The 23,387-nt window shown below is 38.7% G+C and overlaps 1 protein-coding gene across 1 annotated transcript in view; it reads left to right on the top strand.

Annotated features, from left to right (window-relative positions):
- CNTLN (centlein) overlaps nt 1-23,387 on the top strand; it is a 319,293-nt gene that overhangs the window by 167,591 nt on the left and 128,315 nt on the right. The window contains exons 11-12 of the mRNA XM_074994934.1: nt 7,304-7,425; nt 10,129-10,254. Of these exons, the coding sequence (XP_074851035.1) occupies nt 7,304-7,425; nt 10,129-10,254 (248 nt within the window). The remainder of the gene's footprint in view (nt 1-7,303; nt 7,426-10,128; nt 10,255-23,387) is intronic.

Genomic DNA, 23,387 nt, shown 5'->3' on the forward strand with positions numbered 1-23,387 from the left:
GTTCCTGGCTGTTGGTGAGATCAGTTGCTCTGCTCACCTGCAGATCATTGTCGTCATCCTCCTCCTCTTCATCTACCACATCTTCCTTTCTGTTGCCAAAGGCTGCCTCAGGAATGTCTTGGGAGGTATCCATGGACTATTTGGGGACCGTGGTTGGGTCCCCCTCTAAAATCCTATGCAGCTGGTCATAAACATGGCGCATTTGTGTCGGTGGCCCAAAACGTTTGTTTGCTTCCTTTATCTTCTGCCTGAGCTCTTTTATTTTCACTTGGCGCTGCTGGGTGTCCCTGGTGAATCATTTTTTCCACTATGCTCTTAGAGGTCTTATAATAGATATCTGAGTTTCTTTTGCTGCTTTGTAGTTCTGCCATTACAGCTTCATCCCTCCCCACAGCAATAAGATCCTGGATCTCCTGTATACTCCATCCTGGAACTCATCTGTGGCACTCGCAATTAGTGGTGAGACGTGCTGCTGAGGTGTGCTGCCTTGTCCGCTCACCACGCTGGTCAAACAGGAAATGGAATTCAAACTTTCCTGTGCTGTTTCTTGCACACCTAGAGAAGAGTGGAGCTAAAAGTGGTGGACAGAGTGGTCACATTGGGGCACTGTGGGATACGTAATGAGGCCAAGAATGTCAAATTTTACAGTGCTCTGTCTGCACAATCCTGAAGTGGACCGTGCAAGGTTGATTTCGGTATTACTCCTCCTGAAAAGCAGGAGTACAAAAGTCAACCTTAGGAGCCTGTAAAGTCAGTGGTATGGATCTTGTAGTTTGGATTGATTGCTTAGAAAATCGACCTAAGTCACTTAAATTTGACCAAATTGCCTACTGTAGACCAGGCCTAAGAGAGTGTACAACTATCTCAGTTCCTTCACTGCTTCTTCAGAACAACCAAGATTGTAGTCAGGCTTGGCTTATTTAAGCAAGCAACTAGACCTACTAATGCACCTCTTGGAATTTCCCTGTATCTCTCAGTACATTTTGTAACATGACCTGAGATGCATGTTGCTGTCTTGTCCTCACCATCCGCAGCAGTGGGCCCCGACTGACCTCCCTGTGTCAATCTTTTACTGTGGCTGAGCCTTCTAAACACTGTGTGATGCTACAGGCTCCATCAAAATAGACCACTCTGGCATCACAGTCTACATTGGCACTGCCATTGGCATGGATAATGTCCTTCCATGTCATTTGATTCAACATTGCAAGTGTGAGAGATGCTCTCTCATATCCTTACGACTCTTTAGGGGAAGAGAAGAAAAAGAAAAGACGGTAGAAGAAGCATTATGATTTATTATAAAACATGTACCCCATACTGATCTTTTCCGTTCCTCCCTTTGCAAGCAGTAGGGCTTAGTTGTTTAGGAGTGTTACAGTCATGCTGATCCATTTTCCCTTTTGATTTATTTATTACTGAATGTCACTAATTTTTAAAATATTGTAGGTCATTAGAAACAGTTTAAATCTACATTGTTGTTCCTATATTCTTTATGATAGCATTATTGCATGAAAATCCAAATTTAGAAGTGTGGTATATCAACCAGTGTCCATTACTTGCAAGAAAGAAAGGCAGCTTTTTAAATTCAGGTGTGCAGATGAACACAAACATTTGAATGCACCTACAATGGCAATGAGATTTTTGCCTAACAAATGGCTAGTTAGGTGCCTAGCATTACCATTATTTACCTCCAGGAGTTATTTATTCTTGCCCGGTGCTTCTGGTCAGCCTAGGAATATACAGAAAATTTCGTTTAAATTCACTTATGTCTTCTCCCTGGTTCACACCAAGATCCTTGATCCTCACTGGCGTGGCACGCTGCTTTCTGTCTGGGTATCTATGTGTCTCTCATTACTGTTGTACTTGAACACCTATGTATCAATAGATTCCAACATCTCAGCAGCCATCCAGCAGAGAAGTTACCATTAAACAGTCCTTACTTTTCTTCCCCCACGTATCTGAGGAACTCAGTGGTATTCCTCTCTCTTAGAGATAGCAATATAAGTATTTTTTAGACTAAATATTGATTGCTTGGAAATATGGATGCAAATTTACCTGAGGATGCCACAAGACACAACACTTGAAATGGTTTGCTAGTCTGTCTCCAGTTTTCCAAATGGAAAAAGCAATTCAAACTTTTTTCTTCTGCCGAAGGTAGTGGAAGAAGGAAACAGTATATGTTTGGGTTTTAGTGAGGGATTTTAGACTTGAGTCCCAAAACTCATTTCAGTCTGCTTTCATAGGAAAATCAGTAGTCTCACTCTTATGTAACATCTGCAATAAAAGGGGAGAGGGCAGCAGCATGCTAATGAAATCTCTAGATTTCATTAATTCAGATAATTCAAATATACAAATAATTCAATAATTCATAGGGGTAATAGACATCTGCAAGGACAAAGAAATAATATGAAGGGACATGGTATACAGCCTAGAAATGTGGGCAGAGGATGATAAAATGAGATGTAACTTGGAAAAATAAAAGTGAAAAGAGGGATAGTTTTATGATTAAGGCACTTGCTTGGAGATAAGGAAGATATCTATTATTGGCTGTGTCACAGACCCCCTGTTTGACCTTAGGCAAGTCACATAATCTTTACGTTTAATAAGTTGTTCAGAAGCTTAATTCACAAATGTCCTGTGAGGGCCTCATATGGAATATGCTATATAGTAGTGTGAATATTTTGTATGTATCATTTTTATTGTGCTGAAAGAAACTGGGGGCTGATAGGAGATAAGATTGAGCCTGACGTATGCTATGGCAGCAAACAAAAAGGCCCAAAGTAGTTTTGTGTTTTATATACATAATGAACTGGAAAAGTAAAAATCTCACTCTTTGCATTTGTGGGCGTGAAGAATATAATGACAAAGAAGATAATGACAACTTGGAGTTGTCTCAGTGAAGAGCTACACAAATAATCAGTGCAAATTGATTTACGAAGAAAAATCAAATGTACTAAATTTATATTGAGTAGCTAGCCTGATTGTGCCATTCTTACTCACGTTGACTCTAGTATCTTAAACAGTGGCGCTGCTTGTGGAGTGACTAAATTACTTAAGCTGAGTAAGAGTGGCAGAATCAGGCTTTCAGGTGAGACTGTCACTGTACAACTATTACATGGGGAATTACATAGGTTTATACTAAACAGTATGACTAAGAATAGTGAGATGAAAGTAAAAGTGGGAAAATGCAAACTAAATATCAGGAAAAAAGTTGACAGATTTATTATACTCTAAAATAGTCTCCCAGTCAGTGCTGTGGAAACGCTAGCTATCACTTGACCCACTGAAATCCAAAGGGCATGCATAGTACTAGAACTTATACTGCAGAGAATAATCTTGCATTGGCAGGGAATAGAAGAGATAAAAAGATATTTTTATTGTTAATTCCTACCGTTCTGTGCTAGAGGATTCTTTCAGCCTTATAATTCCAAATTAAATGAAGATTTGAGGCAGGAAATTTAAAAGAACTATTGAAGAATTGCTTGATGCCAGCAGTTTCAGTAGGCCTTGCAGTTTGTCTCACATGGGCTTTGTAAGCTTTGACTCCAAAGGATTTTACAAGCCCTACAAAGGTGGATTTTTTTACTCTAGTTTCTTCTTTTCTGTTTTCTCTTCTGAGACCATGGTCCCTAATGTAGCTTTCCTGCCCCTCCCACTTGACCTCATAGTACTAGCATGCTTGCTACTCTCTCATTAATGCCATCTTCTTTTGGGCATGCAGAATTCAAAAGTCTTCAATAAGTCATTCATAATTTACAAAGTTGAGAGTTGTTGGATAACATGCACATTGGAAAGGGCGAATTAGGCCATGACAAAATATGTGCCAGACTGCTATGTTCGTATAACAAACAATAGATCATGCAGGCCTTTTTACTATTACAAATACTTGCTGTTTTGGAAGCCCACAGCCAACCTCAAGGTCATTATTGTACACACACACACACACACACATTATATCTATATCTATATCTATATCTATATCTATATCTAAAAATATATATATTTCAGAAGAGCAGACTTTGACTCCCTTAGAGACCGGATGAGCAGGATCCCTTGGGAAATGAAGATGAAGGGGAAAAGAGTTGAAGAGAACTGGCAGTATTTTAAAGAAGTCTTACTGAAGGCACAGGAACAAACAATCCCGCTGCACAGTAAGAAATGCAGACATGGTAGGCACCAGCTTGGCTTTACAGGGAAATCCTTAGTCAGCTTAAATTCAAAAAGGATGCATACAAGAAATGGAAATGTGGACAGTTGACTAAGGAGAGGTATAAACATACTGCTGGAGAATGCCAGGCAGTAATCAGGAAAGCGAAAGCACAAATGGAACTGCAGCTGACAAGGGATGTGAAGAGTAACAAGAAGGGTTTCTACAGGCATGTGAACAATAAACTGGTTATCAGAGAAGGTGTGGAGCCATTACTGGATGAGGGAGGTAACCTAGTGACAGATGATGCAGGAAAAGCTGAAGTACTTAATGCTTTTTTTGCCTCAGTCTTCACGGACAAAGTCAACTTCCACATGACAGTCCTAGACAATGCAGTACAGGAAGGTGGAGGGCAGCCATCTGTGGGGAAGGAACAAGTTCTGAGCTATCTAGAAAAACTAGATGTGCACAAGTCCATGTGTCTGTATTTAATGCACCCCAAGGTACTGAGGGAAATAGCAGAGGTCACTGCTGAACCTTTAGCCATTATCCTTGAAGACTCTTGGAGATCAGGGGACATACTGGATGACTGGAAGAAGGCAAACGTAGTGCCCATCTTTAAAAAAGGAAAGAAGGTCAATCCAGGGAACTATAGACCCGTCAGCCTTACCTCAATCCCTGGGAAAATAATGGAGGGAATCCTCAAGGAATCCGTTTTGGAGCACTTGGAAGAGGGGAAAGTCCCGGCTGGACAAGGTCCTGGCTGGGATGACTTAGTGAGGGTTGATCCTGCTTGAAGCAGGGGGCTGGACTAGATGACCTCCTGAGGTCCCTTCCAGCCCTGTGATTCTGTGACATATATAATATAAGTTTTTAGGGCCAGATTCTCAAGGCCCCAACACTGCATAGAGGATCTAGAAATGGTCTTGTCATCTGAGAACTGAGAATTCTCTGCTAATGTACAGCTGGCATATCTATTTATACCACCGACATGCACTAGTATGAAGGGTTGTGCCAGGGGCATGAAAAAGTTGGCAAGATTGCTACTGCATATGGACTATTTTTTGATGTCCATTATATTGCTGGGGACTATTAGTGGCTATGCTCAATTTGAGCAGTACTCCAGGCTGGTGCTGACATAGTCCTGGGCTTGAATTGGGCATCTGCTGTTGGCTTCTTTACACACACCCCACCCTACCCCACCCCCCTCGAGCCCAGCAGACAAATCTGGATTTTAAATAGTTGCCTGATAAAAAAATGAGGCTTTGGGAATCCTATAGTCTATATATTCGTTGGCATTTTAGTATTAATGTGATAACTTTATGTTGGTTACATTACATTTCAAAATAGGCTCTTTTTACTCCTTTGTACTTAGAGAACGTTGATATTTGTAGATTAATCTGTTTTGGTAGTTTGTATTTTTGACGCTTAAACTGGAAAGTGTTTTAACAGGAAACAGTGAATCTATAAGCCTGGTGATGTGTCTTGCATTAGACTTTCCTAGAAAAATTCTAACCTTAGATACAATGTGGCATCTGAGGTCTCAGTTGGATTGTGTTTCAGTTTTGAGTACGTGTATTGAAAAATCAGGCTGCTTTTGGGAAGCTAGCTTCAGCATAAATATGGAAAGACTGGCACTTTTCTATACTACTAGCTGTGTTTTATTGTGCAATTTAATTTGTATTGTTTACTGCTCTAGGTGCTAGAATATCTCTTATTGGCTCATACTGAATGTATTCCCTGTTCTTAAACAGTACACATCTACTAATGATGTGTTTTGATTATATTGATATGAAGGGGCAGGTGCTGCAGTTGCTCTGCAAGCAGAACTCCCATTGAATTAATTGGGAATTCAGTGCATAATAGAGCAGAAGAAGTGAGACCAAATTTTCCTACCAATTAATATTAGTTTAATTTTGTACTGTACTGTAGGATTTAATTTGCTCTATACTGTAAGGAGTCAAGTAAATGTTCTTGTGTTTAATATTTATGTCTATGTTTATTGGGGATGCACTATCAAGGTGCATATAAACCTTGTTTTTACATAATCCTGGAATATAAATCAGTGCATATTCCTATTTTTTTTCCATTGGAGAGTGAACTGTGTTTTCCCACATGATCACAGTCAGATTCAGCTCTGGTGACAGACTTCACTGGGCCCTGGGAAATGGGATTTGGGGGCAGCTCTCCCTCTCCGCCACCCTCCCTTGGAAGGGGAAGAGCCTCCAATGGAAGTGGTGGGGCTAGGGTTAGCCACCACTCAATACTGCCCAAACTACACCCTGGCTCCCTCTGCCTGAAGCATGGGGGTTCTGGCAGCAATTTAAATTGCTGGGCCCTGAGGCAACCACCTATCCCAGCCCATTAGGTGGTCACGGTCACATCAAAGTGTGGGTCCACTTTTTTCATACTTTATCTACTTAATGCTGTACAATATTTCTGAGTAAAATACAGTGGGGACAACCCCTTTTCCTCCTTATGTATCTCTATGGCTGTATCTGAACTAGGCCCGAACTTCAAAGGGGGCAGGTAGTAATTAGGGTGTCGGGAGTTTACTAGTGAAGTGCTGCGAAGCATATGCAGCACTTCATTAATCAGTATCTCCCCCACAGCAACTTCGAAGTGTGAAACTTGGAAGTGCCAGCTTGTGTGTAGCCACAGGTACTTCCAAGTGCCCATGCTACATCAAAGTCCCTTTACTCTGCAAAATTTTGAGGAGTAAAGGGACTTCGATGTAGCACGGGCACTTTGAAGTACCCACAGCTGACTCATGGCTACACGCAAGCCAGCTCTTTGAAGTTGCCGCAGGGGAGATTTTGACTAACTAAGTGCTGCATATGCACCGCAGCACTTCATTAGTAAACTCCCGACACCCCCTTCAAAGTTTGGGGCTAGTCTAGACATAGCCTATGGGAGGAACAGTAACAACTTCAGTAGTAAATACTTGCAACATGTTTATTTGCACGTAGTCAAAAGGTATCACAAACCAGTTCTTTGAAACTAACTACTATGATTTTCAAATGTTCTGTTTAAATTTCCTAAGAGCTACACATTGTTGGTGTAACAACAGTTTAAAAAATTACAATTTTAGTTGAGTCAGTGTGTTACTCACCATTAAATTTTACTAAACTCTTAGTTTTTCTGTTTGCTGCAATACAGACTGAAGAAAATCATGAGCTAAGAGAAGCCCATGAAAAACGCAAGGAGAGGTTGCAGATGTTACAGACCAACTACAGAGCAGTAAAAGAACAATTAAAGCAGTGGGAAGATGGCTATAGCAAGTAAGTTGCATAGTTCGTTGAAAACATTTCACCTAAATATTAAATCTGAATGAAGTTTTTGTATAGGTGTTCTAGAAATGACTTTGATTCAAACGAAGTCATTATGTGACAGTCAAAGCTTTATCTTTTATTAAAACAGAACACATGACACACAGTTATATGATTAAAATTTAAGATTAAATCATAAGAGTAAAATGTCATGAACTGACATCTTAACTTTGTTTAAGGTCTCATAAAGCTTGACTGCTGGACAAAGATTTGATAGGGTTGCTTATTATGCCAATATAATTCCCCAATGGATTAATTTGTGGCCTGGGTGTTTTTTTAATTTCTATTATGGAAAAATTGTTTTTCATATATTACAAACTATATTTACAAGTATATTTATTAAATAATATACAAATAATAATCCCTCAGTGAAACACTGAAAAATAGAAATGTTGAAATAAGGATGTTAAAATTGATTTAATTATTGAAGTGGAAAAAACGGCATGTGCCCTAGAAAAATAGGAAGATTCACCTTAGTCAATCAGCTGTAAAGATATTCTTTCTAGTCATCCTGGAAACAAATATTAATCTTACTGTAATTTATGAAATCATAAATAATGAGATTATTACAACTTCAGCAAATATAAGTTTTAAATGTTTGAAAATTCTACACACAAAATTCTCACTTGAAAATCTGAAAATCATGCCTAAAATCTGGAGTTACTTTAGGGACATCTTGAACTATAAATAATCACAGTATTTCAATGTGGGAAATTTTAAGATGTGAAGTATTTAGTCACTGTTGCAGGAAACCTTTTAAGCTTTACTATCTTAAAACTCGGCATGTGCTTAAGTGGCTTCCTTAAAAAGGATGTTTTCTGTAATCAGGACCTAGTTTGCTTCTATTAATCTTAATAATGTTCAACGAAAGATGTGCGGTCTGATTCTCATTGACACTCACTGACTCATCAATATAAAGCCAGGTTTAGTGGAACTTGAGTTAGGAGACCTAGATTTATTAACTTAGGTCTGGAGTGTCTACTCTTATTTGTAACACCAATTAGGAATTGTTGAAACCTACGTCTGAAAGTGGAGCTCCAGCATATCCATTCATTATGCAGGCCTGAGTTCAACCACCCATATCTCAGACTTTCTAGTGTCCTCCTGAAATGTGGCCTCTGTAGTCCCTTTTTCTTTTCTGGTATAATATGACTTTTGGGAAAATTTGACTGTGCACCAAAAGTGGTTGTCCAGAAGGGTTGTGGGCTACTTTTGGCAAAGTTTCAGAACTCAAGTCCAGTGGGGCTGTATCTATGCTGCAAAGCAATAAAACTTGAGACCCAGGTTTTGACTTTACCTCAAACATTGACTCTCGACCCCACAGGATCCTGGAACCCTCAGTTAATATGGTTTGTATATAAGTAGAAGGAGAGTTAGTCTTGAGCATGTGTTCAAATTGGACTTATACTGCTGTGTAGGCATACTCTAAAGCTCCATTATACCTCTCTGATCAAGCAAAGGGGCATTAAAATGGGTGTAAATATATTTACTCTTACGTTAAGGCTGCTTTGTAGTGCTAGAATGATATAAAGGATCTCAGTGTAAATGAGAATCAGGTATCAGGTGGATTTCTACTCATTGCAAAATATTCTAGCATTTCTATGGAGAGAGATGTTTTAAAAGGTATAAACTTATGGGGATGCAAAATTCTAAGATTTGTGAAGTTATTTGATCCTTTTTCTCTGTGGGAGGAAGAAGCTTTGAAAGATCGAAATGCAAATGACATCATGCAGCTTCGTTTAAACTAAGATTGAGAAGGTTCAGTTCTCTAGTAATAGCATGGAGAACCTTTTCCTGCAGGTTACTGTTTTAAATTCACTCCAGCTTGTAGTTACTGAAACCTTTTGAATGGTGTAATGGCCCACAGCAGACTCAAACCTGGGACCTCTGAAGTTTAGTGCAGGTGCATCTACAGTTTGAGCTAAAAGCCAATTGCCTCTTCTCTTAGGCTGTATAGGACACTCATTCTTTGTCTGTGACATGGTCTAGGTGCCACTACATGAGACAGTGAACCACACTGATACGATGTTCTGCGTCTAGTGACTAGTATTCACGTCCTTATGATAAATCAGCTAAGAAACATCCTTAGTGACAGAATCAACAAAGAGGACAAGGAGGGAAGGGATGCATTGACTGACCTATTTTCACATCCTTAGGTAAAGATTGTTAATTTCAGTTTTGATGTGCACTGGGGAAGTGAAAAGGATGGTCCATTCACTGTTGTGTGTGTGTCCAAAGGTACACTTCATCTTCAGTTGTGGCCAGGGCATCTTTCACTATGAAATAGAAGTAGAATTGATATCTCATAACCTTTCGTGGAGGCTGCGTACAACACCATCACCTTGTACTTACTTTCTATTGGCTGAATGAATGAAGGAGATACTGTGATCTTCCACACATTAGTTCAGAACTTGCTGCCATACCAGCAGGCTATTTTTTGAAACTTTTTAATTTGGCTACGTCAGATTTTAGGAGTCCTTTCCAATAGAATAGTCTTCAGCATACAAGATTACATCCACTAGATGTAGCAATTTCAAGTGTTAGTGTGTGAGAGAGAAAAAGACTCTGAATGAGAAAGAAACCTTTAATTTCTTATGTTTTAAAATGTTCAAATAACTATTCATTTGAAATCCAAATCTTTTCATTTATTAACAGAGCTGAAAACATGAAAAACAAACACCAGCGTGCAGATCCCCACCAGCTTTGCCAAGAAAATTCTGATGCTGTCTGGAACGAGCTGGCGTATTTCAAAAGAGAGCAAAAAAAGCTATTGATTGAAAAGTAAGTTTCCTTTTTAAATGTTATATATGTGGAGAAACATGGTGCTTGTTTTCTGAAGCTTTTTCTCTTTGTGCCTTGAAAGCCACACAGAGGAATTTCTTACAAAACTCAAAGATTATACCGCTGTCTTCTTCCAGCAACAAAAAGGGGGCGGGGAGAACAGCTTTTTTTCCCCCTAAATCAGTGACAAGTTACAAGTTTTCTAGCACTAACAGAAACTGCATTACATGATCTAGGGATTGTGTTAATTAATGTGGCTCTCATCTGTTGAAGGTGTCGCTCTTCATTAGCCTGCATTTTATACACTGCCGTGCTTCATTTTTGGAATGAGGTGGTGAGGGGATAACCTAGCCAGCCATCCTTGTTTGATCTCCTTGATACATACGCAGTGCAGAATGCCTCTGCTCTCTTGGTTCCCTGCCCTGTCCTACTAATCCCAGCTGAGCTCATTATGGTGTAGCCTTGCTGCTACTCTTGGAGCCAGAGCTGTCCAAGCTAATTACTGGTAGCAGCAGAGCTGCCTGTTAAGGGTCTGGTGTGGATCTGCTAACACAGTCCTTGGTAGTGACCTGCAAAAAGCACGAGGGAGTTGCTCCCTTTCTTGCTGTGCACTGCCTGTCCTTTGGGTTTAGTGCTGATCCCTTCACACAGCTCTTTTAGCTGTAGTAAGTGTAAAACTTGGTGATGGAAACTCTTACTTTAGAAAACATTCATTTGCTTCTTTGATCTCAAAATTCGTAGACTATTATACTCAGCCTGGCAAAATAAAAGAACTTCCTTTTATACGAGACAAAGTGACTAGCTTTTGCATGCTATTGAACAGTTTCTTTAAATCAAGTTGATTGTATTAGAACATAAGGAACTTTTATTCTAACTTTGGGTAGGCTTTTGTTTGTTCAGAATGACAATATGAATGAAAATTATTCTCCCATTTGGCCTCTATACATATCCACTCTGTAAAGCTTACCATAAAAGCTAAATTTATATGTCACAGCTGTTAAAATTCTTTAGCCTAGGTAGATGAGTTCATGTACAAATGCATGTGCTCAGCTTTCACATCTTACATACAGTATTGCCAGTAGAAGTGCTGTTGGCAGCTTTATATTGTTAATTTTACTGCCCACCATGATGAAGTCTTTTTTGTCACCTCAGCATTTAATCTTCTCATATAATTTCTTAGTTCTGTTTAGCTACTTATGTCCTGGCCGTCATTGTGCCTCTTTACTTTATTTATTTATTTTAATTGTTATGGACATCCACCAGAAAAGAGCACTTCTCCCTTATTATAGGACAGGGGTCAGCAACTTTTCTGAGGCGGAGTGCCATCATTTGACCTTTTGACCTCTATGTATGGTCCGAGTGCCAGTGATCCTTTTTAAAGTCACTCAGGCTACATCTACACAAGGCAGAGTAAGTTGACAACAGAGATGCAATTCTAGCTGTGGCAATTGCATAGCTAAAATCAACATATCTTCAGTTGCCTAACTTGATTTTCCATGCTGGGGAAGGTCAATGGGCGAGTTTCTCCCGTCGACCTCCTTTATTTCTCATGTCTCGTGAGAAGTACAGTGATTGGCTGCAACCCCAAGGTATCAATTTTGCGCATCCATACTAGATGTGCAAAATTGAATCCTGGAAGATTGACCCTGAGCAGGTCAATCTTCTGGGATAGTGTAGATATTGCCTGATAGTCCTACTCATAACAGCTTCATTAATAAATTAATTAAGATGCAGAGCTTTATTATTTAAGTGGTGGTTGGTAGCATTATCTGGTCTTTTATTAATCCACAAGTGGCACGGCTTTGAGCAAGCCCCTACCTGCCTGGTGGAGTTGCTTCTAAGCTTCTGCCTTGCATGCCAATGAAAATCGGCTCACATGTCACTCTTGGCACCCATGCCGGGGATTGTTGACCCCTGTTATAGGACCTTTCTGACCTTTATATAGTTAAACCTTTATATAGTTAAAGATGCAACTATATACATGTTATATTCATAATTATTATAATCATAATGTATAATTATTATAATTAAAGTATAATATAATTATTCTCGTAATTCTCCTTCAACAGCCAACAATAACCTAATAACAAAAACAGATTACAGATCTTCTACCAAAACCCTTGTGTTCTCTTAAAACAAAACAAATGGCTCACACACAGTGTATCCCCTGGAAGTGAATATACAGTCAGATCAATAGGGAAATGAGTTCTGAAGTTGAGGGGCTTTCATGAGGAATGTCCTGCCAGCTACCTCCTCTCTTTTATGTCAGTTGTGTTCCAAGGCAGAAGCCTCCACTGAGCAGACCTGTGGCAAAATGGCATGGAGAAAGAATTGGACTCATTTCTGTTTAGGATTTATAGGTCAAAACCAACAGAGCTTAAAATCTGCTGGGTACTTGACAGGAAGCCAGTATGCTACTCTGGTCTCTGTAGATTATGCGGTCCAGTGGAGTTTGGGAATAAATTTCACTGAAGAGGTTTATTGTGATTTTTTACTGCTGATTGGTAGGTGAGTTTTCTGGTAGTTACAGAAGTAAACAAAATATTTACTACTTTCTGCACGATATACTAAGATTCTTATTCAGCATGAATTCTAATTTCATTCAGCTGTATTTGAGCAAAATCCCACTTATAGTGTACCTAAAACAGGTATTCTAGGTAAAATCTTGTTTAGGTTTGTGATTCTGCCTGAGGTAGAGACCTCTTTGTAGATTCAGATTCCTCTTTGAGCAGCTGGGTAAAGAATTTATGTACATACAGAGTTGCACCAGTTATCCAAATTGATTTAGTTAAACTTGTGCAAAAGGTTGTGTGGTCAAATTAATTGATAGAATTTATCAAATTAGTTTAATTGATTAAAAACAGATCTAAGGTGAACCAAAGTAAGTCACTCTCAAATCCAAGTGTCTATGTAGAGTAACAAAGCTGGTTTAAAAAGTATTTTAAACTGATGCAACTTCTGTGTATAGAAAGGCCAAAGAGTGACTGTCAAAGAGGAAAGATTCTCTAGTGAAGACCTAGATTCTTTCTTTGAAGGATTTCCCAAAGTAGAAAGGAACAGTAGGGGAACAAATGACAGAACAGTCTTCAGTCTTGTATGGAGTCCTATAAATTCCAAACACCACTGTAGTAATCTCACAAAGGGGTATACAGGACTGATAAATCCATTGCGGCGTGATCCATACTCTAAAAGGAAGGCAACAGTGATGTTGGGCTATGATAGGTAGTCACACAGGTTACGGAAATCAGGAAGGTGGCTTCTTTCTTAGGGCCTGATCCAGAGTCTGTTGTCATAAATGGAAAGATTCCCATAGGCTTCAGTGGGCTTTGGATCAGACCCTTACTTTGTAAACTTTCCTTCTCATCAGAGTCAGTATCAGATGATTTAATTCTTGTAGTGGGGGTTGCTGAATTTTCATCTCATTTGAAATTTGGGCATTTATTCATGTGACCATGGAAGTGAAAACCTAGGAAGTGAATTTTAGAGACTTGTTTTGAAAGCCTTTGCCAAAGTGTTTAAACACATCTTTTTATGAGAATTTATAAGGTGCAGAATACCTGAGGCACGGAATGTTGATCATTATTTAATCTATATGCTGATCTCTTATAAAGCCATGTCTAAAGCTGAAGTCTATTTTTCTAATATGCTTTCATTAGTAAATCAAACTATCCTGAGAAAATTTTACAGATGCAATATTTGCTGTCCTAAGTCTATAGGAATACATGCATTATTTCTGCATGCTTATTAATCTAGCATTTGGCCAGTTGCCCCAGGTATTTATTGTCTTTCCTGCATTAGTTGGACTAGTCTGGGTAAATATTTTAATCTATGGTTTGTAAAGAATAGTGTATGTTTATTGTGCTATTTGTGTACTTATTATTAATAATGGAGTAGATTTTCACAGATGCTGCCTGTAAGGAAGGTTGAACTTAATAGAAATTACAGATATAAGAGCTATTTGTGCCTGTGAATGTCTACGTCCAACATTAATTACAATCTCTTACTAGCTTTTATAGTTATTAAAATCAATAATCATGGGACTACACTGTTGGTTCAGGTTCTTTTTGCATGTATTTCCCCAATAGACAATATCTGCTTCTTAACACTTTCCCTTTGAAGGAAGGGGCGGTTCTTGCTCTGTTACTGTAATTAGCCTCGATTCTAACAGGATAAAAGAAGAATTCTCAGTGTATACAGAAAATATTGTCATTGATAATTTTATTTGTTTTTTTCCCATATTTTTCAAAAACCACTACTCACTTTCTTCCAAGGTACAGTACATTATTTCAGATATCAAGTTGGGTATCAGCTGTGGATGAAGAGACACATTTTACAATTCATGCTTTATAAAGCCTCTTCCTTTCCATCCTCTGGGATAAAAAATTGCATTGGTCCACAATCTGGGACTTACGATATTGAGACCTAGATCAGAATCAAAAAGTAGTACTAGTCCAATTGAACAATGATAGGTTTTATATCTGGTATCTTTTAAACTACCAACACTAGAAACAAATGCACGCTGTCCTTGAAAAGCTAGGAATCCTAGAGATATTGGGCTCTAAACTCTTTTCAAACTGAATGGGCTAGACAAGAAATAAAAATATGACAGTTGGAATAACTGACTTCAAAGGATGTCTGTCATCTAAATTATTAAAATATGTTTTCATTATTTTTATTGTTGTTAAATGTTAGGTTTGTAGCTTTTCAGTAGTACTGTGAAAGTTAATGGGCCAAATCAAGTCAGTGGAGTTACAAGGTAGGATGAATAATTCCCTTTATTTGCTCTGTATTTCGTAGGGCTGTTCCGATACTGTACAGTTATTGATATCAAAAGCAATTCTTGTTTCCATGTTAAGGAATTATGTGAACAAAATAAATTTAAACATAGACTATCTGGGACTTCACTACCCTCTCCATCCCAAGTTAAACACCAGTATTCAAATAGCCTTTCAAACTTCACTATGAAAAATGAACTGTAGTGCCAGTACAAAAATGGCTTTTATTTAAGTTGCAGAAGATCAAGTTTGATCTAGTAGACAAACTGAGCCTGTTCCTCAGTTTTGAATACATGTATCCAGAGTCTGAAAAGATTCATGCTTGCTGAACTTGCAGTTATTTCACCCTGATTTAAAATGAGTTTAAGCCAATATTTACCAGCAGGCTATTCTAAACTTGTTTTTCCCAGGAAATTCCCTGCCTTAGTCCAGAATCTGTTAATATCACTGTGCTGCTGATGCTCAAGCAAAAAACAGACAAAAAACAGAGGGCAGAAATACTGGAGTCTTCTGTCTGCAGATTCTGGAAGACAGCACAGGGTCAGTGTGCAGTGGGTTCTTGATTTTGATTTGGAGGCACATTCTCATGAGGGAGAGTGTTGCGAGTGTGGGGATTTGGAGATGTGCTCTGCAGGAGGGGAATGAGAACACTGCATGGCTGTGCACAGTAGTTGAACATGGATGATCTCTATCTTGTTTTATTAAAATTTTACTCCTTTCTCATTCATTGATTTATTTAGCAAATCCCAAAAATGTTACACCTCCTAATGCTCCTTTCATAGAAAAAAGTAGTGTTTTTTACTTTGTTCCTCCTTCCTTATAGTAAGCCTCTCCTTTGCAGCTTAATTAGGAGGCCCCCTTCCTTCTCCACCTGAGCTAAGCTCTCAGCATGGATAGATATTCTCTGACACACCTTTGAGGTCCAGAAGGCACGCAAAGCCTACTTATTCTGGATGCAGAAGCTTAGGAAGTCCCACTACCTCTTTGTTTACATCTAAGGTCCCCACTAAGAGATTAAAAAAACCCTTTAGCTATCCTTGCCTGCATTGACCTCATCCTGCATTTGGCTCATCTTACAGCTAGGCAATCTTTCCATGCCCAGTCAAATGTAAAGATCATTCTCTTAGAGAGATGGTCATTTCTATGCTGAGAGAGAAGCCTCCCTAATTGAATTCTGCTGTGTATTCATCTGAGCTCTGTCAACATCTTCTTCAAGTGCTACCATTGGATCTGTTCATGCCAAAGGATGTAGTGTATGCGAAGAGTACTCCAAGGAGTCATCTGCTGCATCCTTAAGGGTGCAATCCTTGGGAAGAGATTTGTCATTCTCTTAGCTGGATACACCTCCTGAACAACAAAAAGTCTTGTGGCACCTTATAGACTAACAGATATTTTGGAGCATAAGCTTTCATGGGCAAAGACCCACTTCATCAGATGCATGAGTCAGAGGGTGTTTTCAGAGGGGTATTTAAAGAGTGGGGTCCCAGTAAAGGAGGAAGCAGAGCTGACAAGATCTATTCAGCAAGGTGGAAATGGCCCAGTATCAACAGTACTTATCAAAAGTGGAAAAAACAAGTCAGATCAGACAGGGATGTGAGCCGTTGTCAGCATCTAATGGGGAGCTATCAACACCCAGAGCAGAGAAACTATCTTTGTAAGCTGCGAGCCACTCCCAGTCTCTGTTTAATCCATGGTTAATGGAATCAAATTTGCAAATAAATTGCAGCTCAGAGATTTCTCTCTCCATTTGATTTCTGAAATGTTTTTGTTTCAGAACTGTCACACTTAAATCTGCCACTGAGTGTCCAGGGAGATTGAAATGTTCTCCCACAGGCCCCTGTGCCAGCAATGCCCCACTGCAATTTGCATTGGCCAAACCGGACAGTCTCTCCATGGAAGAATAAATGGACATAAATACAGCCAAATCAAGTGTGCTTCAATGACAATAGTTTCCTGGTTGACATTAGTTATTTTGACCTACTTATTTTAATTTCTAATAAGACTGTTTCTCTCTAACATCTTGAGGAATCCGGAGGTCAGTTATAAAGAATGCAGTCATAACAACAAAGTTAAAACAAATAAAAATAAAGAAAGCTCAACTCCAATATTAAAAGTAAATAAGTCAAATCAACAGTTCAAATGCAGTTTTTCAGTTTCAGTTTTTCTTGCATCTCCTTGGTCAAATACCTGGAAAAATGGGTAGGCTTTGCATTGTTCCCTGAAGGTCAACAATTTTAAAGTGGTTCAAAGAATGTCTGTATGCAAACTTCTGTCTAATATGATCAGTGAACTAACCTGCAATTTTGTGATTGGACACTGAAAAAGATTAGACAAGATAAAATGGTTGTACTAGTCCAGGTATGGAAGAGGGATGATTTAGTCAGTTTTATTTCCTTTAAAAATTACTGTACACTAATCCAAGGGCGGAAATGGAAAGTAACATCCTTTTGCTTTGATGATTTTAGCATTACATGCCAGAGATTCTAGCTCTCACCATTCTTTTTACTGATGTGAAAAAGAGTGGTGGGAACTTTTTCTTGTCCAACCCTGTTGTTTGATGCTGGAATTCTGCTGGATGGCCCTTCTGGAGGTGTGGTAATAGCTCTTACTCAGTAGAGTTAGTGTATGGATCAGTCAAGCTGTGAGGGACAGAGTCCTAGAAGCTCTGAATGGGGTTTATGTATTTAATTTGAACTTGTCTTTTTTTAGATATAAAAAAATCAGTGAGCTCATGTCTTTTGTTTGGTGTGTAGCTGGGCGCGCACTCCGTGGTGGACCATGATATTTTTAGAACCACAGACAATTAAAAATTGTGAATATTAGAAAATTTCGGCCTTTCAGTAAGGCATGTTATGTTCAAGCCCTGGTTATATGCAGGTGGCATTAGTACCTATGTATTCTAATAATTAGGTGACCATCTGTTATAGATAATTCAGTGCTGATATACAGCTATTAGTTGGAACAACTCAGGAGTAAATCAGTTGAAAAACTGGTGGTGCAGCTTTCTTTGTCCTATTTCACCTCTTATGGTGTCCTGAAAAAATTAACTATTGGGATATTTTGAAAATTACCATGTAAGATTGTCACCAAGATCTTTACATGACTGTAAAACAGACTTCAGAATGGCATATGGCAGTGAAAACTGTTGAAACTGTCATTGTAGGTCAGTATCTGTATCTTTGCAAATAAACACAATGTCCGTCTTAAATTCTTAGTGTAGAAAGTATTCCTATTATTTACTTTTAAAAGTATTAAGCAATGCCATGGCACAGCTGGAAAAAATAAATGAAGAATAGCTGTATGCCATGGTATACATTGTGTTTCCTTACCCTTCTTAGTACCCTTTTGGCATATGTAGCCACAAAGAAGGATGACTTCTAGCAAATTATTGATGACAATCAAAATGTGTTGATGTTGACTGCAGAGTATAGCGGCAGGGCTCCACTGGTGGACTACCTTGTTAGCAGGTGTTGGAAGCCTGCAGGGAACTGGTGATGGATTCTTGCTGACTCATTGCACTAGTTGGGACTCATTAACTTACCTTTGGCTATATTGGAGATAGAACTGATTTTCTGAGCATATAAAGTCTACGCCTTGGGGCCTTGTGGGGAAGAGGGGATGCTAAGATGAATCAAGCCTGGGGAGCAGTTTTCACTGGAATTAGTGATTAGTTTCTGTGTAAGTGAAACCAAAACCTAAGAAGTGGGCATGTGCGTTCCCAAAATAGTTAAGAAAACATTTGCTTCACATAGCTGAAGCTACAAGACGATTATGAGAAGATTCTACCACCCTTAGTAATGTTGAATTGTACTATGCCCTTTGAATAGTCCCATTCATTTCCATCAAACTGCTTCAGTAAGCTTCAGTGTAGAAACTAGTGTGCCAGTTTTAACCTATGAACTCTTAAATGGATTGGGAGCTAATTTCCTGGTAGATCATTTCTGTCTCTGTGATGAACTGCCATAGTTGAAAAGAGCAGAGGGGCTAACGTTGGAGTTCTCTTAATATTAAAGAGGGAGAGCTGCTGGCACAGAGTTCTCTGGGGCTATGTCTACACTTGCCCCCTTCTTCAAAGGGGGCATGTTCATCGGGGTGATGGGAGATTACTAAGGAAGTGCTGCAATGCATATGCAGCACTTCATTAGGCTAATTATCCCCTGCAGCAACTTCAAAGTGTCGGCATGCCGTGTAGCCTTAGGCACTTCGAAGTGCCTTTACTCCCCACCCCTTTGAAGTAGCGCAGGCACTTTGAAGTGCCCATGGCTACAAGCATGCCAGCACTTTGAAGTTTGGCACTTTCATTAGTAATCTCCCAACACTCTGATTCCATAACCTCTTCAAGGAAGGGGGCAATTGTAGACAGCCTGGGAGAGAACCAGCAGAACCCATATTTGTTCATGTTCCAGGCATGCTGTGCAAAACCCATCTTTTCCTCCTCTCTTGTTAAAGTTCTTGAAGAGGAGATGGTTTGAGTGAGAAAAGTATGATTAGAGGCAGTCGTTGTGTTTATAATGGAATTTTTAGTTTCAGGGAATAAGTGCCAAGAGAGCTAGATGAACTCCTGTAGCTGAGTTTTTAAATTTAGAAGCAATAAATAACTCCTGTACAGTAAAATAACTTTCAGCTTGAGTATAACTGACAGGATTGAGCCAGATGGTGTTTGGGGATGCTCTTTTTAGGGATAAAAGTAAAGTTTTATGAGACTTTATGCTCCCTTATAAAATACATCCTGACTCTTTCTGAAGTCAGAAGGGTTACAAAGCTGCCTAGAAGAGAGCATTTGTGAAGATGTTAAAAAGAAATACAGTAAACTCTTTCATATGCAGCAGCCCTGGGACTGGGAGGTTGCCAGATATTCAAATATTCTGGATAATAGAGAGGTATACCTAACAATGCATAACACTAAAGGAAAACAAGATTAGATATTAAGAAATAAACAAAAATGCACACAGAGTAGTTTATTTACCAATGACAGTAGTATTCTACATTATACACTTATATTCTGCTTGTTGTATTTATTTGTATTTACTTTCACTATACTGTACTTATGGAAAGGTTAAAATGCCAGTTACTTGAAAGTTCCATATGATAGAATTCTGGATATGAAAGAGTTTGATGTACTATCAGTATAAATGTATGGTGAGTATATTCTGAAAACGGAGTGTATGGTTGTATTTTGATTATGTGTCATTTAAGAAGGTAACTTACTCAAAGTGCTCCAGGGCTACAGAACTGAAAACTGCTGCTTCTAGGTCTAATGTGACAAGTCTGCTGGAAGATAAAACTAAAATGTGAAGATGGGTTTTTAAATACCGGCACTAATTTAAATGGTAAAATACAGTAATTATATCTATGAATGGTGGCACTTCTCTCAAGTCATTATGCACTGATGGCTTTCATTTGTGCTGTGATGCTTGTTACCTCAGAACGGACTAAACCCACATATTGATCAAATGTTATGCTGAGGTATCTTTGTTCTTAATGATTTTGTATTAGTGTCCTTGATCGTTGACATTTGAATCATTTGAAGGTGTTGAGTCCCTTACCTAGACAATAGTGACTATAGGGTTTTTGTTATTATTGTAAAAGTGTTAGGTTTTTTTTGTTGCTTTTGTCCCACTCCTTAAGTCCTGTCCAGTTAGTACCGTATTCCTTTTATTGTTTTGTTTTGATTCTCAGAATTCCAAAATTTCAAATATTTTAAATGCTGCAAACTTGTATATATTTAATTTTGCAGAGTGAGAAGCTAGATATTTTGACAATACTCAAGTTAAAAGAGAGCAAGTCTTTCCTTCCCAGTCTTTGAGAGGAATAGAAATAACTCTAGCTTTGGGAGGACTGATGTTGAGAGAGTACTTTGCTAGAATTAACTGTAAAATACCTGGCTAAATGTTTGGGCCCAACAGGTAGCGATCAATGTCTCAATGTCTGGTAGGCGGTCAGTTTCAAGTGGCATACCCCAAGGATCAGTTCTGGGGATGGTACTGTTCAATATCTTTATTAATGACATGGATGAGGGGATGAATTGCACCCTCAGTAAATTTACAGATGACATTAAGATAGGGGGACAGGTAGATACATTGGAGGGTAGAGATAAGGTCAAGAATGACCTAGATAAATTGAAGGATTGGGCCAAAAGTAATTGATGAAGTTCAAGAAGGACAAGTGCAGAGTCCTGCACTTGGGATGGAAGAATCCAAAGCATTGTTACAGGCTGGGGACCAACTGGCAAAGTAGCAGTGCAGCAGAAAAGGACCTGGGGATTACAGTGGATGAGAGGCTGAATATGAGTCAACAGTGTGCCCTTGTAGCCAAGAAGGCTAATGGCATATTGAGGTGCATTAAGAGGGGCATTTGCAGTAGAGCTAGAGAAGTTATTATTCCGCTCTATTCGTCTCTGGTGAGGCCACATCTGGAGTATTGCATCCAGTTCTGGGCCCCCCACAGTATAGAAAGTATGTGAATGCATTGGAGCAGATCCAGTGGAGGGCAATGAAAATGATTAGGGGACTGGAGCACATGACCTATGAGGAGAGGCTGCGGGATCTGGGCTTATTTAGTTTGCAGAAGAGAAGTGTGAAGGGCATTTTGATAGCAGCCTTCAGCTTCCTGAAGGGGAGGCTCTAAGGAGGCTGGAGAGAGGCTGTTCTCAATAGTGACGGATGGCAGAAGAAGGAGCCGTGGTCTGAAGTTACAGAGGGGAGCGGTCTAGTTGGATATTAGGAAAAACTGTTTCACTAGGAGAGTGGTGAAGCACTGGAATGCATTACCTAGAGAGTTGGTGGAATTTCCATCCCTAGAAGATTTTAAGTCCCAGCTTGACAAAGCCCTGGCTGGGATGATTTAATCAGGGTTGATCCTGGTTTTGGCAGGGGACTGGACTTGATGACCTCCTGAGGTCCCTTCCAGCCGTAGGATTCTATGATTCCAAAGAAGCTGAGTGAGCATCAGAAAACCAGACACTGGTTGGAATACTCGTGTGAAAGTTGGACATATCTTTCCAACCCTGTTTTGTTATGAAAATCAGATGGTCATACATTATAGTCTCTGATTCATGGAAATGTTTAACTCACTAAATTGGCTTGACATGAAAATCGCTGTACAATGTATTTAGGTGATTCACCCATCAGTATTGGCTATACGTAAATGTAACTGTAATTTTACCTTTATAGGATCAACTGACTTATTTAAAAAAAAAAATCACAGTACCATCCAGGTATTTTGGAAAATGGTCGTGCCCTTTGAAAGAGCCAGATCTAACTCTTTAGTGGGACTCTTTCAGTTGATTTTGTTTTATTAGGCCCCATGGTAGTTTCTAATATTGTGCATGGCTGTGTTTAACAACATCCAAGTGGCTGTGATATTTTTGTGCACACAATCATTACAATAGTAATTGCATTAAAAGTGCTTTGAGAGATACTTCACATAGGAAATTGCTTTATAAAACTCAGAATTCTTTTGTTCTGGTGTGTTCACGTTAAATGCTTCAGGGCATTTTTCAATATTCCTAAATCCACCTTGCGTGGAACATAATTAGTAGCATATTTCCTTTCCAAATAATGTGTTTTAGCTTAGTAAAACTGTAAAATATTAAAAGGAAATTAAAATAACTAGTAAATAAATCTGTGATCATAGCAGAAACCAACATTTTGACACATTTCAAAACCTGTTTATATTACCGCTATGGTAAACAAAAACTGATAGAACCTTGTCTATGTGATGATCACATGTAGCTACATTCTGAACAATTATTAATTAGGTCCAGCATATCACAACTTTAAAAATGATTCACCTGCTGAGAACTACCATAAGAGATATGATTATGGACTTTGAATTTAATGAAATTTAACAAAGTTTAGCAGAATGATTTCTTATTTTCTTTTCATCTAGTTTGCTAATGGGTATTACTAGTAATGAATCTCCTTTGCCTAAGGTCTATCATGGATACAGAGACAAGATATTTTATGCATGTCCTCAGAGACTGTAGTATGCAATTTTGTATTAATTTTTTTAAACTCAAATGATAATTTATATTCAGTTCTCCATTGCCTATTTATTTCAATCAGTTTTTCAGTGATTAGGATTTTATTTGCAAAATTTTGAATCTTGAATAATCTTACAGATTTCGGCATATTAAGTTAAGTATAATTTGTTAAAGTAGTTTATGGTGTTTACTATTCATTAGCAAAGAACCTGTACACTTTTTATGTGCTGTAATTGTCTGTGTCTTGGAGGTTTAACTTTGAAAACAGTATTAAGCACTGGTATACACTACATAACACAAATATGACAATGACTTTCAAATATAGCAACAATCTTAACTGTTTTAGGAGAACAGCAAGGCAGTCATGTCTTACT

This window comes from Carettochelys insculpta, chromosome 5 (assembly GCF_033958435.1).
Source record: "Carettochelys insculpta isolate YL-2023 chromosome 5, ASM3395843v1, whole genome shotgun sequence".
Classification (NCBI taxonomy): Eukaryota; Metazoa; Chordata; order Testudines; family Carettochelyidae; genus Carettochelys; species Carettochelys insculpta.